At 44.3% G+C, this 16,088-nt stretch overlaps 1 protein-coding gene across 6 annotated transcripts in view; it reads left to right on the forward strand.

Annotated features, from left to right (window-relative positions):
• NHS (NHS actin remodeling regulator) overlaps window positions 1-16,088 on the forward strand; it is a 334,723-nt gene that overhangs the window by 281,551 nt on the left and 37,084 nt on the right. For all 6 annotated transcript variants that reach the window (XM_005614020.4, XM_023634044.2, XM_023634045.2 and 3 more), the window contains exons 2-3: window positions 9,002-9,154; window positions 14,946-15,079. In XM_005614020.4, coding sequence (XP_005614077.4) covers window positions 9,002-9,154; window positions 14,946-15,079 — 287 coding nt within the window. The remainder of the gene's footprint in view (window positions 1-9,001; window positions 9,155-14,945; window positions 15,080-16,088) is intronic.

Genomic DNA, 16,088 nt, shown 5'->3' on the forward strand with positions numbered 1-16,088 from the left:
AAAGCATGCTGGCCCCTACGGTAACGCTAACCTTGAGGTTGATTAGATTGAGTTATTGAGATAGTTTTTGTAGGGCAAAACAGTTGAATATCACTAATTTAATATTGTTCAATCTAATACCTACCGTGTTGCCTTGGTCCCTCATTCTTTAAACTATTGCTGCTCAATATGTGTCTGCTGACTGGCAGCATCAGCATCCCTGGGAAAGTTGTTCTTTGCTCCCTGGGCTAAAGCGCTTCTGGAATTCTAAAATAATAATGGCTGGTTTCTTAGAGAAGAGGTGTGATGTGTGTGTGAGTGTGTATTTTGGAAGAACAACCTGATAGATATGATAGGTAGCAAATAACTACTGAGAGAGATGAAGGGCACAGCAGACAGGCTGAATGCTGGCATAGGAGGAAGAGGTTACCAAGGGAAGTGTGTGGACCCAGGTCAGAAGACCTGAGCTTTGTTTTTGCCTCTGCCAAAAATCAGCTCTATGATCTTGGGTCAAATCTTTGAACCTCAATTTCCTCATCAGTACATGGGATGAGTGACCTAAGCAGTACTTTTCAGTGTGTCAACTGCTACGCAGAGCAAGGAAAAGATTTTTACATCAAAACCCGGCATACACACATACACAAACACATGCACACACACATGACAGAAACAATAGCTTCACAAAACAATACTTAGTACATGAAGTGCATTTTGCTATTTTCTATTCTACTCTCTTCTATTTTATTGTTTTAAAAATGCTAGTCTTGACCTGCTGAATGGATTTCACAATCCACTAATGGTTCATGCCCTATGGTTTGAAAAAACACAGAACTCCATAATTTCCAAGTTCCCCTCCAGCTGTAGAATCCAATGACTCTGCTAGATGCCTAAAGGAATTTTCTTGAAACAATAGCTGAGCTGTGACAGATGGCTACATGCTTACATTCTGGAGGAAGTGCATGGTGTAGAAGAAGGCAGCAGAAGGACCCGAAGATAAACAAGTAAATTACAAACCGCTTCTGAGGAGAATGTACAGTGCTGCGACTCTGACAATGACTCAGAGAATTAGGATCTCCAAGTCATTAGACGAAACGCTGCCCAAGTCAACCAATATCAGAGACTGGGGACATACGATCTGCCAGAGAGGTCACAGGCTCCCTGGTTGTGGGCAGCCTTCTTTCCAGTTTCCAGATTGTAAGAGCCCTCCAAAGAATGATGTCTAGTGGCCTCATCTTTGTTTACTTCACTCACTAAGAAGACAGGAAAATAAAGAAAACATAAGAAACTTGGAAAACTCCAGACTTTTTTCTTTTGAACCTGGACCCCAATCCTGGCCTCTTGGTCTTCTTTTGTTCCCAGTCCAGGAAAGGGAACTAATATTTAGTATGCAGTATCACAGCAAGGACTTATCATTTCACTGGATCCTCAGAACCACTCTCATGAAGGCTCTAGGATTCCCACTTTACAGAGGCCCAAAGAGTTGTTCTCAATAATTTATTCTGGATCCCCTGCTGCCATGAGGAATCCCCATCTTTCCAACCCAGAACCCAGGGTCTTTCTCCCAACCCATCCTGCCATAGCTTGAATACAGAGTGTTTCTGGGTAGAGGATGCAACCTCACTTAATTTTGGTGACTGGTAGAAAGCAGAGACATAAACGGAGCAGGACAGGACTCAGAGAGCAGAAAGTCCAAACTCATTTGTAAAGATGGGAACTTAAGTCCTGGTTCAAGGTTCAGTGACTTGCACAAGGGCACAGAACTGTGAGTAGAACCCAGGCTTCTAGTGGTCTTTCCACAGGATGTTGGACATTAAAACAACAACAATAGCAACCATAATAATTAAACAGTCCTGGTATGAAGCGTCATTTTGTTTTAGAAGTTGGGGGAAATAGTTTTAGGGAAAAATTGTTCTAGGTCATTTTAGTGTATAAGTAAATACACAGACGTTTTCCTATTCTTTGGGTGTTGGAATGTTTCAGGGCACTGGAACTTGTTAGGAAGCCTAGATTTTTCTGATGCTGAGGGATCCACATTGATACCTTGTCTATAGTGGGGAACAAGTCTGAATTATTGTGGTTTTACAGAAAAGGAAGCCCAGCAGGGACAGACCGTGGGAACCTGGCTCTGGCATTGGCTGCTCCACAGGTGGCAGGAGCTTGGTGCTCCCTCCTCCACACTGCCAAGCAGATTAAGCAAGGTGCTGGTTGCCAAGGAAGGAAGGGGAGGCGAAAATGAATGGTTTCACTTCTTGAAATCCCCTCCCAAGCCTCCCAGCAGATCTGAGAACTCGGGCAGCAGTAACAGAGACCCTGAGTGATTTCCATTTTGCTTACCAAGCTGATGGCTGCTGAGGATTAGCTTCAGCGTAGCAGGGACCTGGGGAGCAAACTGGTGACATATCTGTGACACTGACTATTTCAGATACTCATTAATATATTAATGTGCTAACACACTCCTTGCTTCTTTCTGTCACAGGGCATCAGAATGGATGGTTTGCAGAGAGATGTGTTCCCAGCAGAAAGCTGTTATGATGGGGGTGGGTGAGATGTGTGGAAAGGCAGGAAGGAAGGATAGCGAGGTGTATGTAGGTAGTCAGTCCTGTAGGTACTCTAAGAACGTTTCCTTTTTCTTTTTCTTCTTCTTCTCCCAAAAGCTCCCCACTACCTAGTTGTATATTCTAGTTGCAGGTCCTTCTAGGTCTGCCATGTGGGATGCCACCTCAGCATGGCCTGAGGAGTGGTGCTAGGAGGTCCGTGCCCAGAATCCAAATCGGTGAAACTCTGGGCCACGGAAGCAGAGCATGCAAACTCAACCACTAGGCTATGGGCAGCCCCAGAACATTTTCAAAAGTCCCGTCCCTTCCCTGAAAGGGTAGAAATTCCATTTCTGAGTCACTTGCACATTTTTCTGAAATTTTTACCACACGTAGCATTCAAACTTTGATTTCAGCTGTTACCTTCCCCGTTTTACATTCTTGAGAGCCTGGGAGAAAGAAGAAGGAGCAGCATGGGGAGAGAGCCAGTGGCAGGGGTGGAGGCTTGAGGTTGAGAGGCTTTCTAGGAAGAGAGGCCAAGAATAAGCATTTTGCCCTCCTTCGAGGGATAATAAAGCATTAAGGGAGTCAGAAGCTCATGAGGCCAGGAAAGGCAATATTGAACAAGTACCAACCCTAGCAGCACAGGGGGAGACCGAGGGCTGGGGAGGCTTGGGGCAAGATTATATTTGCCCCTGATTTTTACCCCTTCCCAGCAGTTCCTAAACCCATGCCTCCTCCTGCCCTTAGAAATGGGCCTGGTCTTTCCAAGTGGCAGCCACTAGTTTTCCTTGACTTCTAAGTCAGCTCATTTCCAATAAACCCAGTGACCATATCCATGCTTTCAATACATCACTATGAATCAAGGTCTAGAAAATTCCATTATCTCCAGAGTCAACAGGGGAATGAACTAAGTTCAGTCTATAAAGACTTTTTCACTGCCCTGTGGACATTTCCTACCATGGCATTTTCTTTGAGCAGTTTGGTTTTGTGGTATCTGTTTGTGGTGCTATTTGTATTTCTGAAATATGATACATCTGCTGGGCACTTTCTGAAAGATTCACTCAGTTCTTGGTTATACTTAATACTATGGATGATACAGAGAGTAGCAGTTCTAAATCCTTTATTTTTATTTTGAGAAGCACTAGATACTTTTTATGTGGCAGACAGCCACTCCCCACTCCCTCCCCCAATCAGCCTTAGTTTAGGCAAACTCATCAATATTGGTTTGGGAAAGAGCAACAGCTTGGAAGCCAGAGATTTTAATCCCAGATCTTCTACTTGCAAGGTGTATGACTTTGGAAATTTACTACTTTCTCTGAGCTTCTGTTTCCTTATCTGTAAAATGGGAGCAATACTTTAATCTTTGGGTTGTGTGAAGACACCATGAATATAATGCACCTGGCTTGGAGCTTGGCATATGGCTAGAGCTCTCTGCAAAAGCCTACAGTTTTGGATAAGAGAAATGATACATCCACATAACCTTTTTCTTCCTGTAAGGGATAAAAATGAGACACATAGCCTTATTTCCCACTGTAACCTGTGCTATTACCTGTCTCTTCCTTGGGGAGGAGTAACAAAGGGAGGAGAGGACAAGTACCAGGCAAGGCAAGCGGCTGGCTCTAGGGAAGTAGATAAAATAGTGGGAGGGTGTATTAGTTTTCTACTATTGCATAACAAATTACCACAAATGTAGCAGTGTAAAATAACACCCATTTTATGATCTCGCAATTTCCATGGGTCAGGCGTCTGGGCACAGGTTACCTAGGTCTTCTGCTCAGGGTCCCACAGGGCTGCAATCAAGGTTTTGGCTGAGGCTGAGTTCTCATCTGAGGCTCAGAGGCCTCTGCCAAGCTCCTTGCTTGTTGTCAGAATTCAGTTCCTTGAGGTTGTAGGACTGAGGCCCTCAGATCCTAGAAGCCGCCCAACATTACTTGCCATGTGGCCTTCTCTACAATGTGGCAATTTGTTCTTCAGGGCCAAAGGGAGAGTGTCTCTGCTGCTTCTTGTCTTTTTTTAAGGGCTCACTTGAGTAGGCCAGATCCACCCAGGAAAATTATCTCCTGATTAACTCAAAGTCAACTGAGCAGAGATCTTAAAAATCCCTTTTGCCATGTAATGTAACATAATTCACCTACACTGCTACACTACAGTTCCACCTACACTCAAGGGTAGGGGACAATACAGGGTATGTATAGGAGAGGGCAGGAATATTGGGGGCTATCTTAGAATTCTGCCTACCACAGAGGGGCCCCTGGATGTATCCAAATAAGCAGAGGAGAAACCTTCTTGCTTCTCTTCGTATCATTTTTATGAGTGAACATTACTGGGAATGCTAAGCCTGCTATTTTGCACGGCTCAGCCATGGTGAAATTGTTAAACAGGGAAGAAAAGTGGGCAGGGTGAACCTGAAGATGTGGAATAGCCTTGCAATGGCAGTGATGCAGCGAGCTTATGAATGAGTACATTCAACTTTTGCTAAACTGTTACTTGGGAAAAGGAATAGATTTTTTAAAGAAGGAAAATGGGATAGTTTTCTCTGGAAGAGCTCCATTAGTGCCTGTCTGTCTGCCTCCGGTGGACACATAATACTAGTTAATGCTCTATAACCAAAGGACAAAAGTGAAAGCAAAGGCATTAAAGAGTTTTCCTTCCCTTCCCTGTCTAAGAGATAAACAACTTTTGTGGCAACCAATGAATGAAATGTTCACCTGCTAATGCATGGCAGAAATCCATTATAGCTTCTCAGCAGATAAAGAAATAGGCTTCGGACAGGGAGAGGTGAGGATTCCTAGCCTTGAAGGCTGTCATTGTGAGAGCTGGTTCTTCCCAGGAACCATGACTTGGCGGCCCATGCTGGAACTCATGCATTAGTCTTCTCATCTGAGAATCTACAGTCCTGAGCAGCAGGCAGAATTCAGCAGCTTGGAAGCACTGGCTTGCCCAGTCGGCACAGTAAGAATGTGTTTAGAGCATCATGAAGCAGGAACACCAAAAAATGTTTTTTTCAATAACTTGATATTTAATATGTAATAAAGAAAGAGAATTTTACTGAGCTTCTTTACATTTATTTTATGATATGCGCATTTATTCTTTAATTTGGGATTACCTACTGCAGAAAGGTGGAGGTGGAGGAGTAGGGACTACAATCTTTTCAGTGTTTAGGGCCTTTAGAGTCTAGAAGTCTTAAAACATCCCCAGGGGGGCTTGCCCCGTGGCTGAGTGGTTAAGTCCGCGCGCTCCGCTGCAGGTGGCACAGTGTTTCATTGGTTCGAATCCTGGGCGCGGACATGGCACTGCTCATCAAACCACGCTGAGGCAGCGTCCCACATGCCACAACTAGAAGGACCCACAACGAAGAATGTACAACCATGTACCGGGGGGCTTTGGGGAGAAAAAGGAAAAAATAAAATCTTTAGAAAAAAAAAAAAATCCCCAGGGAATCCAAAACAGGAGGAGTCTGCCAGAGGTCACGTCTCCCAACCTATTGCTTCCAGGCAGCATCACACCTGAACCCTTTCGCAGAGAACCAGAGAGTGTATGCTCCACGAAGGCAGAGATTCTTGTGTGTTTTGTTCTGTGCTGTGTCTGAGTACCTAGCACTGTGTGGGGGACATAATACCTATTTAGAAAATGTTCCATGGGTGAATGGATATTTCCATTTTCAGCAGTCTCTTCCCTTCCTGCATATTGTCCATCTCCCTTAAGATCCCAAGGCATCATCAGATAATATTTTGTATTTGTCAAACTTGCCTGATGATAAAAAAAATAATCTGGGGGCACTTTTCAGATATACAGATAACTAGGCCTCTCTTTTGGAAATTCTGGTTCAGGAAGTCTAAGTTAGAGTTCAGGAATCTGTGTTTTTGATGAGGACTTCTAATAAGTCTTTTCTTCAGATCAACACTGAGATAAATAGCAGGAGCTCGGCTCTTCCCCACATAAAGATTGAGGAGCCATGACCACCTGACCTGGTTTCTGAGGGGCAATCGAAAGTTAATACCCTGAGCTTCTGGTCAGTGGTGCTGAGGGAATGCAGGGCTGTGAGAGTCTTCTGGTCTACCCCCAAGTCATCTAGCCCAGCCCTGAATCCTAGTTCCTGCCTTCCTGAAGAAATGGACCTGGGAGAGGAGGTACTCCAAAGCCCCTCTACTTCTGGGACTGCCCATTGAACTTCTTGCCTCTTCTTTCCACCAGGCAGGTGTTCTGTTCTGTCCCTTCTCCCAATTCTCACTAGCACATGAATTCACAGCCACCTCTGTTGGGTTTGATAATGACCTCTGCCCTACTCGGGGAGAGCCAACCCCTGCATCCAGGGAGAGGCGAACTTTTTAGTCAGTCCTGGTCACTGAACCAGAGCATTCTTCCTACAGTGGCTAAATAAAGCCTCTTTTTTCAGCACTCCCCACTACCTTACACATGAGAGAAGGAAGCTCTGATCCAGATATGGCTTGCCCTTTCTACCCCAAGACCTCCCACACCTCATCTAAAGCCTGAAGAGGCTGGTTCCTCCCTCCGTGATTCATCCTAGGTCTTCTTGTCCCCAGGACTCAGTGACCCCTGACTGGTTCACCAAGCACTTATGGTTTCTAAGGAAAGGGTTGAGGTTATAGAGCAACTCAAGGAAGAAAAGTTGCTGCTTTTATTCTTGGCCCCATAGAACTTTCTGCTAAAAATACTCTCCCCTATCCAGGAAGATAATCCTGGGATCTCTAACCCTTGGGTTTGAATTCTTCTTGGAGATTAAACAGCAAGGAAGAATAAATCTAGGTCAAAAAGAGTAATCTGCTCTGTAGCTGAAAGTGAGAGAATATAATAGACTTTATGGTTACAGTTATCCAGTATGATCGCCACTTATGGCTATTCAAGTTAAAATTAATTAAAATTAAATAAAATTAAAAATTAGAAAGTGTTTAGTAGCCAGTGTGGCTAGTGGCTACCACATTGAATGGCACAACTATTTTCGTCATCACAGGAAGTTCTACTGGACAGCACTGTTTTAAAGGCATGGCGATGTCCCCTTGACCCTGTATATGTGATGTTTCTTTAGCATCTTTGGAAATATGTCTTTGTTTCTCTTGGTGGTTCTTGTGCTTATGATGCGTTATTCTAGAAAAAAGCACTACTGAAGACTGCACTGAAAACCAAAACCAAAAATAACTGCCATAAATGCATATTTGGTGTGTGGGGGGGATTAATTATCAAAAGGTTTCATTTTTCCCAGTTTTTCTTCTATTCTCCTTCTACAAAAGTACCCTCCCTTTTTCATTTGCCTTTCTGCTTTATCTGTAGTGTATCTTATGCTATGTAAGCCTTCTCAGACAAAGTGAAATGGTAGACTAGACTTTGAAAAGAAAAGGATCAGAGAGGAACTAAAAGCCTATTTGGGGCACAGGAACAAATAGTTGGGCAGAATGCCCCCAAATCACACGCTGAGAAAAAGAGGAAAAGAAGCGGAAGGAGGTGATGAGACTGGGAGGAGCAGGGTGGGCCCAGGACGGGGGTCTGGTCTGGATAGTAGGTCTGGAGCGTAAAGCAGCCTGGGCTAGTTCTTGCCATTCCTGAGGCTAGTAGGCTGCCCAGGAATTCCTCTGTGCAGTAATTTCCTAATCAGAATCCTCCTGCTTAGGAAGAGCACCTTCCACCAGAATTTATCTTCCACTCCTGGGTGATCTCCATCCTAGGCTCAGTGTGTACATGAAGAAGATATAATGGGTTAAATGCTGCATCGGGGGGAAGGAGACCTCTGTCCCTGATGTCTTAGAGGAGTTGCAAGGATTGTGCCCTTCTCCTCACCAGCACTGTCTGTGGTTTCCCTCCCTTAACATCCATCATCCCTGTAATGATTTCTTTAATGCTTATGCTCTCCCCTGGGTGAGACTAGGGAAGTTGAGCAATGCTTTGAAACATGGCAGGCAACAGACTTGGCAGGTGGAAGGCAGAATAAGGTTAAATAGTGAGGATCAGGGGCCAGGGGTCACAGGACAGAAAGCAAGGTAAGGGAGGGCAAAGCACAGGTGGGCATCAGGAGCAGGTGTGCAGAACCATAGTTTTGAGGCCCGGTGGCCAGAAGACTAGAGCTGGGGTGACTTTTCCAACTCATCCCTGAAGCTTTTCTTTTCTCTGCTTTCTTAGAAGGCAAGAGCCCCACCCCACCCTCAAGCATGGCTGGCCAGGGGCTTGTCCAGGTCAATGAGCAACTATGTCAGAGAGTGTGAAGTGAAGGTGGGGAGGAAGTTAGTGGTCACAGGCAGATGGCCAGTGGCCTGGGGTCTCCCATCCCTTGGCTTGAAGGCAAAGGTTGTCCATATCTGTATAGTAAACTTTAAACCTTTCTCCAGCCTTGAGTGAGCTCCTAATGTGAATGCAACAGTCCGGACTTCCACTCCATCCAGACTCCACCCTGTCCCCACCCCCACCCCAGGGTCTGCCAAGTGCACAATTTAAAGCTACTGATGTATAATGCCCCATTTCTCTCTGTCTTGCAGCTGTCTCCAACCTGGACATTGAGAGTAAACTGAGTGTGTACTACCGTGCCCCGTGGCACCAGCAGAGAAACATCTTCCTCCCAGCCACAAGGCCGCCCTGCGTGGAGGAGCTGCACCGCCACGCCCGGCAGAGTCTGCAAGCCCTGCGCAGAGGTGACTGCTCCCGAGCTTGGGGGGCTTTTCCAAGAGAGAACTCAGAGCTTGTCCCATCCAGGTTGTTCTCTGTCCCATCAGTCCCAACACCTCCCTTTGTTATAGCAAGTACTTTGAAACAATCCCTTTTCTACCCTGAAATGAAATTCATGGGTAATATAACCTGCCTATACACATGATTAAAAATAGCATTATGGTCTAAATATGGTAATAAGGAGAATTTAAAAGGAAAATTATTTATAATACTAATAATATTTGCAATATGCAAATGCCTGGGTATGATTGCACTAGAAGATATAATTAATGCACCTATCAAAAGTAGGTTTAGATTGGGCCAGCCCAGTGGCGCAGCAGTTAAGTTCGCACGTTCCACCTTGGTGGCCCAGGGTTTGCCAGTTCAGATCCCGGGTGCAGACCTACATGCTGCTTGTTAAGCCATGCTGTGGCAGGTGTCCCACATATAAAGGGGAGGAAGATGGGCACGGATGTTAGCTCAGCGCCAGTCCTCTTCAGCAAAAAGAGGAGAACTGGCGGCATATGTTAGCTCTGGGCTAATCTTCCTCAAAAACAAACAAACAAACAAACAGTAGGTTTGGATTAAGTAAAGACAACCAGAAGCCATTCTGAACAAAATGTATAGGGAAACAAAGGAGTTGAGGGGCAGGAGGACAGACCGTGAAAACTGGTGCATTCAGCGTATATTAAACATGAGCAAAAAAAAAAAAAAAGAACAACTTTATATTGCAATTAAAAGGGAATCAGGTTTGATTCAAATAGATTCTAGGCTTTTCCTTAAAAGCAATTCTGGTGGGATATTTGTGGGACCTGGGGCACTATTTCATGGTTCAGGACCGTCCTGTGCATTGTAGGATGGCTGTCATCGTTGGCTCCCGCCCAGTCCTCTAACAATTAGAACCTCCCCCAGGGGGCTCTTCTGCACCTGCTGAACATGGGTGATCTGGTCCATTCTACAGCAGAGCACATGGAGGCCTAGAGAGGTCAGGAAACTTGCTCAGGGTCACACACAGCAGGTTAGGTAGACTGCCAGGACCCAGACCCTGGCCTGCAGACCCCCAGCCAGAGCTGTTTTTCTCCTCACCACACACTGTGTCCTTGGGAAGTAAATAAATATTTCTATTTCTATTTCTCTCATAGTCCCGAGAAAGTCAGAGATAGGCAGAGAGCAGTCAAGGTAGAAGATACAACCTTTTCTTACACTGGTAACTTTTCAGTGCCTTAAAACCATTCTAATGAGGACAAGGAGATTAAAAACTGGCATCATCCTTTTAGAGTCCCCTAAATTGGGTATCAGAAGTTGGCATGCCAGCTTATTTGGCCTTTAGATTTTTGTTATAGAGACAGATGGTGTCTGTACTTTCAATGTCTTTGTTCCAAATTCCCTATGCTCCTTCAAGGAATGGTATTTTGCAAAAGTATTAAAATTCAAATAAAATATTTTAATGTCACTATCAAGATGGAGATATAAAATGACATATGTTGTTTTCAGCTTATTTTCTTCCACATATGTATGACTTCTCCTTTTTCCCCATCCCTAGTCTTTTTCCCTTTTAATGAAAGAGCTAACCTACTAATATCCCTAATGCAATTGTTTCTAAAAATTCCCCTTGGTTATTAGTAGCAGATACTGTTGACACTTACAATGAAGGGTGATGATCAGTATCCCCTAGACATACCTCTGGCATTCTTACTATTCACTTTGATTTTATAGTTGGCTAAAAAGTTCTTCTTTATCAAATTTTCAGTGCAACCCACCTTCTGGAAATCTTTCTTAACACTCTCGCCATTCCTTTGCAGCCTGGATTAGGCACCCTTCCCATGATATCCTGTGCATCCTCCCATCATGCCACTTATAAGCTTATATCATAACTAACCACTTATGGGCCTGTCTTCCACCATTAATCCACAAACAACTCAAGGGCGAGGATGATAGCTTATTAATTTTTTTTATTCAAAGCACTTAGCATGAGCCTGACATAGAGTAGGTCCTCAATAAATGTTTGGGTAACTGAATCAAATCCTGCAGAAAACTGGTTGAGCATTGAGGGCACAGAATGATGACAAAGTAATCTGATCATTCTCACTAAATACTTTCTCTGATGTCATCATTAGAGAGCTTGAGTAATATTAGCCCTTTAGACATAATTATTTTTATCCCTTTATTATTATTCATAAGTCATCCCTGTTTAGATTTTTCCAGATTCAACCAGATAACATTAAGCTGCTCATAAGCTATCACATTTCACTACATTGTCAGGTTTGGACTTAATGGCAGAACTGAGGAACAGCAAGTGCCAATATCAATTTTCTCAGAACTTCCTCCTGGGGGCTGAGAGAGGGCTATGGGGCCTCCAGGGGTTTGGAAGGAAGACTGTGGAGTTGTATCTTGCCCTCCATAGACTGGCTTGCTTTGTGGTTGTCTCAATAGCAAATCTTGGGTGTAGTAGTTTTAATAGCACTGCAGAGAGCCATAAACAGGAATTATAGGCATCATAGAATTAAAAACATGCAGCGTAGAATTAAAATTAGAAAGTGAGGGTTTTTTTAACCTTGTCCGAGAAACATGGTAGCTTAGCAGTGCATTCATCAGAATACCACTTCTGCCATCTGGTGGCCAGGATTAATACTGACCTATCAGACAACCGCCTTGCTCAGCAAATGCCGCAGTGAGCTTCCCTGTAGGTTCTCTATTTAGACAGCTGGAATATCCTGGCTTCCACCAGGAGGGAGTGGATAATGAAACACAGACAAGTGAGGCTCGGTGGCAGCAGCACTATGCTCCTTTTGGAGACGAGGCCATAAGGATGGAGCTGGAGGACTGAGATCAGAACCTAGAAATTGGTTGCCTTCAAGATCTGCTCAATAGCAACCCCCTCAACAAAGTCGACTGAGGGCCAGGCATTGTGCTAACGCTAGGATTCAGAGAGCAATAAAGTATGGTCCATCCCCACAAGGAATTCCTGATCTAGTGAGGGAGATGGAGAGGTAACCAGGTAATTTCAGCACAGTGATATAGGGGCTCAGAAGAAAGGCACTAATTATGCTATGGAGCTTCAGGGAAGGCTTCCCAGAGGAAGCAGCACCTTAATGGATTTCAAGTTATCGCGAATCCAATTCCTCTTTTTTCCCCTTTTTTCTTAGCAATTCTTTAATGCTCAGAGCCAACAATAGCTTTAAGCTATGCCGTCATTTATGTTTGTAAAACAAGGAGGGAAAGATTACTAAGTGGCTATAAAGAGATAAATATAAATATATTTTAGATTTACTTTCCTATCAAGTTTCAGGGCTGGGGTCTAAGTTCCATCAGTCTAAGGGAGTGAGGACCAAGAGTCTACTGCAGTTTCAGGCTCTAGTAGATGAATGTTCTCCTCACTTCACAACCAGAAAAAAGTATTATTGGGGAGCCATTAATCTCGCCTGGCTGCTGCTGGCCTAGGGCAAATGAAAGAGAGATATTTAAGGAAATATGGGAGGGGAGCAATTGAATGGGAAATTGAGTTGATGTCTCTCTCCGGACTCCTCCCCTCCTTCCACCTTCTCCTAACCAGTGACACCTGTATTCTGCTCTTCATTATGAATTTAAGAATGTAAAAGCTTTTCCTTGTGCTGCCCATTTAGAAAAGCCCACTGTTTGCTTGCACAGAAAAGTGATGGTGGCCTTGGAAGCAGGCACTTTAAAGAAAGAAGAGTCTTCCTGATAAACATTGGCTTCGTAGGCAGTTTAGCAAAGACTACCTACATGGTGATGAAGACTCTTCTCTGGTTGTGAATGGGAGTCAGCATTTGTCTAAAGAATCCAAGCAAAGGAAGATGAGGAATATTGCCACATTTTCCTGACACAGACAGAAGTTGGCAGTTGATACAGGGGGGCCCATGCAGACAGGTCAATTGGACATGGATAGAAATCAGAAAGCTTGAGAGTGCTTGGGTATTATTTTAGACTGCAGCACACTGAATACAGCAAAGAGGAAAGGGACCAGCATTAGGGAGGCCAGTGGAAACAGGCAACAGGACCTAGAGAAGGACCTAACAGTGAGGGCACTGACAATACAGCCCATGAGAAAGATAGGGGTATAGAGTGCATTCTAGTGTTAAAAGATTTTAATGAAAGCATTAATTCATTCTTCCTTTAAGTCACTCAGCAAACATTTATTGAGACCCCACTATGTCACAGGCATGGCAGGGCACTGGGATTGAAAGCTGAATAAAATATAGTCTCTGTCCTCCTTCTAGTGAAAGAGGCAGACATATAGAGAGATTCTGATTTTTATCAATCCGATGATGGAAATGAAATGGGCACTGGGCACTATAGGGCCTTTGGAGAAAGGGCTTCTGATGTCACCTGAAGTCAGTGTAGTTAGTTCTGTTTCCTAACACAGGTAAAAAAGTAAGTTGTGTCTTATGAGCAGCCAAATCTCCATATTCTATATTATCAATGTTTTAATAATTAGAATGTGATAAAATATAATTATAATAAAATACTATCAAACTCAAGCAGTCTTGCTCTAATGAGTGAGAAGGTATGTTAGGACCTTATAGAGCCTATAGGTCAAGTAGTGGTCAAGAGTGGGCCCTGGGGCCAAGCATGTACCACTGACAGGTCAGCGGTGACATAGCCTCCCTGAGCCCATTTAGACATCTGCAAAACAGAGACAGTATCAGTGCCTACTTTGTGCAGTTGTCGAGATGATGCATATAAAGAGCTTTAGCAAAGCATCTTTGGCACGTGGCAATTGCTCAGTAAATATTGCTCATGATTATTGTTGTACGTGTGTTGAGTAGTGGCAAGTTTAAATAACAGGAAGGCAGAGTAAGAAATCTGCTGCACAAATTTGTACCTTGGTCATGAGGGGGTCACGAGACTTCAGGCCCTAGGCATGAGTGTGGGCTGGATTTGGGCAGCTGGGGCAGCCTTTGGTGTGGCCGGTATGTTGGCCAGTGTGTGCTTGGGGTCTCACTGAGACACCCAGAAAGCTAAATTGTGTACTTGGTGTCTCAGTGATTCTTGTTATGAAGTTGGGTTCACTTCATCCCACACAGAGATATTTCTTGGCTTTTCCCAGAGGTAGCTTTAGTCCTAAATCAGATAACTGTTGTCGCTGGGATTCCTTTACTGTCTCTAGGAGCCCAGGATTTCAAAGCCCTCTTGAATGTTTTGGGTGACAGGGCTTAGATGGCTGCAATGGTGTGCTGGTCACAGGCTCTTTAAAAAAATGTAATAAAATACAATATATACATAACAGCCTTGATGTGTAGCATTCATCAATCTCTGTGATGTAAATACTCCCACCATAGCCTTTTTCAGGCTACCAACAGTTTAAAAACTGGCTTGCCATCAGCACCTCTGAGCCAGTGTGAGCTGGATGGCTGTGAGCATTTGTCCCTGGCATTCCCCAGGAGGCTCTGGTGTGTCTGTGCCTACTGTCCACTCCAGCACTGATGTCAGCAAATCTTCCTCCATTGTTCCAGATTTTTTTTTTGCTCATGTTGTTTTGAAATGAGAAACATTGAGAAATATACTGCTCTTTCCAAACTCAGAGTGAGCCATTTTCTACAAAGATTATGAGATGGACCCACTGAAATGTAGGTATCCAACTTCATTTTAATATGAAGTGAAAGTTCAGAAACATTCTGAAATTCTTATTTAGTATACAAATGAGCTAGATTCACAAAAACTCACTTTTTTTCCAGCCTTTTGCTCATCCTCCCGAGGGGGCAAGAGAAATTGAAAATGCCAAGTATGCTTCTGTATTATTGTTTTTTCTGCCCCCAGAACACCGGAGCCGGAGTGATCGCCGGGAGCAGAGAGCCACTGTCCCCCTTTCTGTAGGAGCTCCTCCACTGCCGGCCTACCCGCCAGCTCACAGCCAGAGGAGGCGCGAAGTTAAGGACCGGCACTTCTTAACGGTGAGCTTGGTGGCCAGCCGGCAGCCCTGTCCTTGCTCATCGGGAAGCACGCGTGGGACTTGGGAGTCAGTTTCCCTCCTCCTAGTGAAGGAGGCTGGGCCGCCAGAGAGAGAAAACCATGGGCGTTTGAGAACGACTGAATTATTTCCCCTTTTATTCCTGAAAGGATGGCCTCTTTTCTGGAATAGAGTGGGGATACGGATGTATTCTTTTAGTTAACTGGTTGCACAATACGGTAAAGCAATCATAGTTAAGGACTCTAAATCAGAAAAAAACTTTGCTTCCAATCCCAGTTCTTCCGCATACAAGCTGAAAGATTTAGGGCAGTTACTTACCTTCTTTGCTCTCAGTTCCCTCGTTAGTACTGTGGGGCTATTAATAGTACCTAGCTTACAGAGTTTCAGGATAAGATGAGATAAGACATGGAAAGAGCTTAGCACAGTGCCTGGCACAGAGTAAGACCTCAACTACTCTTACTAGTCGGGTGACAGCATGGCTGACTCAGTAGGGTAAGCTGAGAAAGAACTTAAGTGGTATGAAAAATTACCATTTGTAGATGAATCATCTCATCATTTCATGTTTCCCCATCCTATAAGGGAGGCTTGTTCTTCAGGGTAACCAATTACCAGAGTGATGTCATCACTGCTGGTGATTTCAGCCTTGCCTGGGTGGGTGTGGCTGTAACTCATCCCAAGCCCCCAAGTACGATCACAGATGATGAAGCTGAGCCCAGCTCAGAACGCTTGCAAACACCATCACCCCAAGTGTGCTTTCTAAGGCCTCAGCGGGGACAAGTGAGCACTTTGCGCCTCTAAGTAGGGCACCACTGAAGTGAGGGGCTTTGGTTTCTGTGATCAGATCAGCCCATATGGCCTGCCCAAATGGCTGGACCCCTGTACCCTTGTCATTCTGGTTTGAGGCCCAAAGTCTAAAGAAGTTACAATAGTGTGGGTACAAATTGAGGTTTTTATTTGAAATTAAGTTTGTATGTATGATTACAAACCCTGCA

Source organism: Equus caballus, chromosome X, assembly GCF_041296265.1.
Source record: "Equus caballus isolate H_3958 breed thoroughbred chromosome X, TB-T2T, whole genome shotgun sequence".
In the NCBI taxonomy this organism is placed as follows: Eukaryota; Metazoa; Chordata; class Mammalia; order Perissodactyla; family Equidae; genus Equus; species Equus caballus.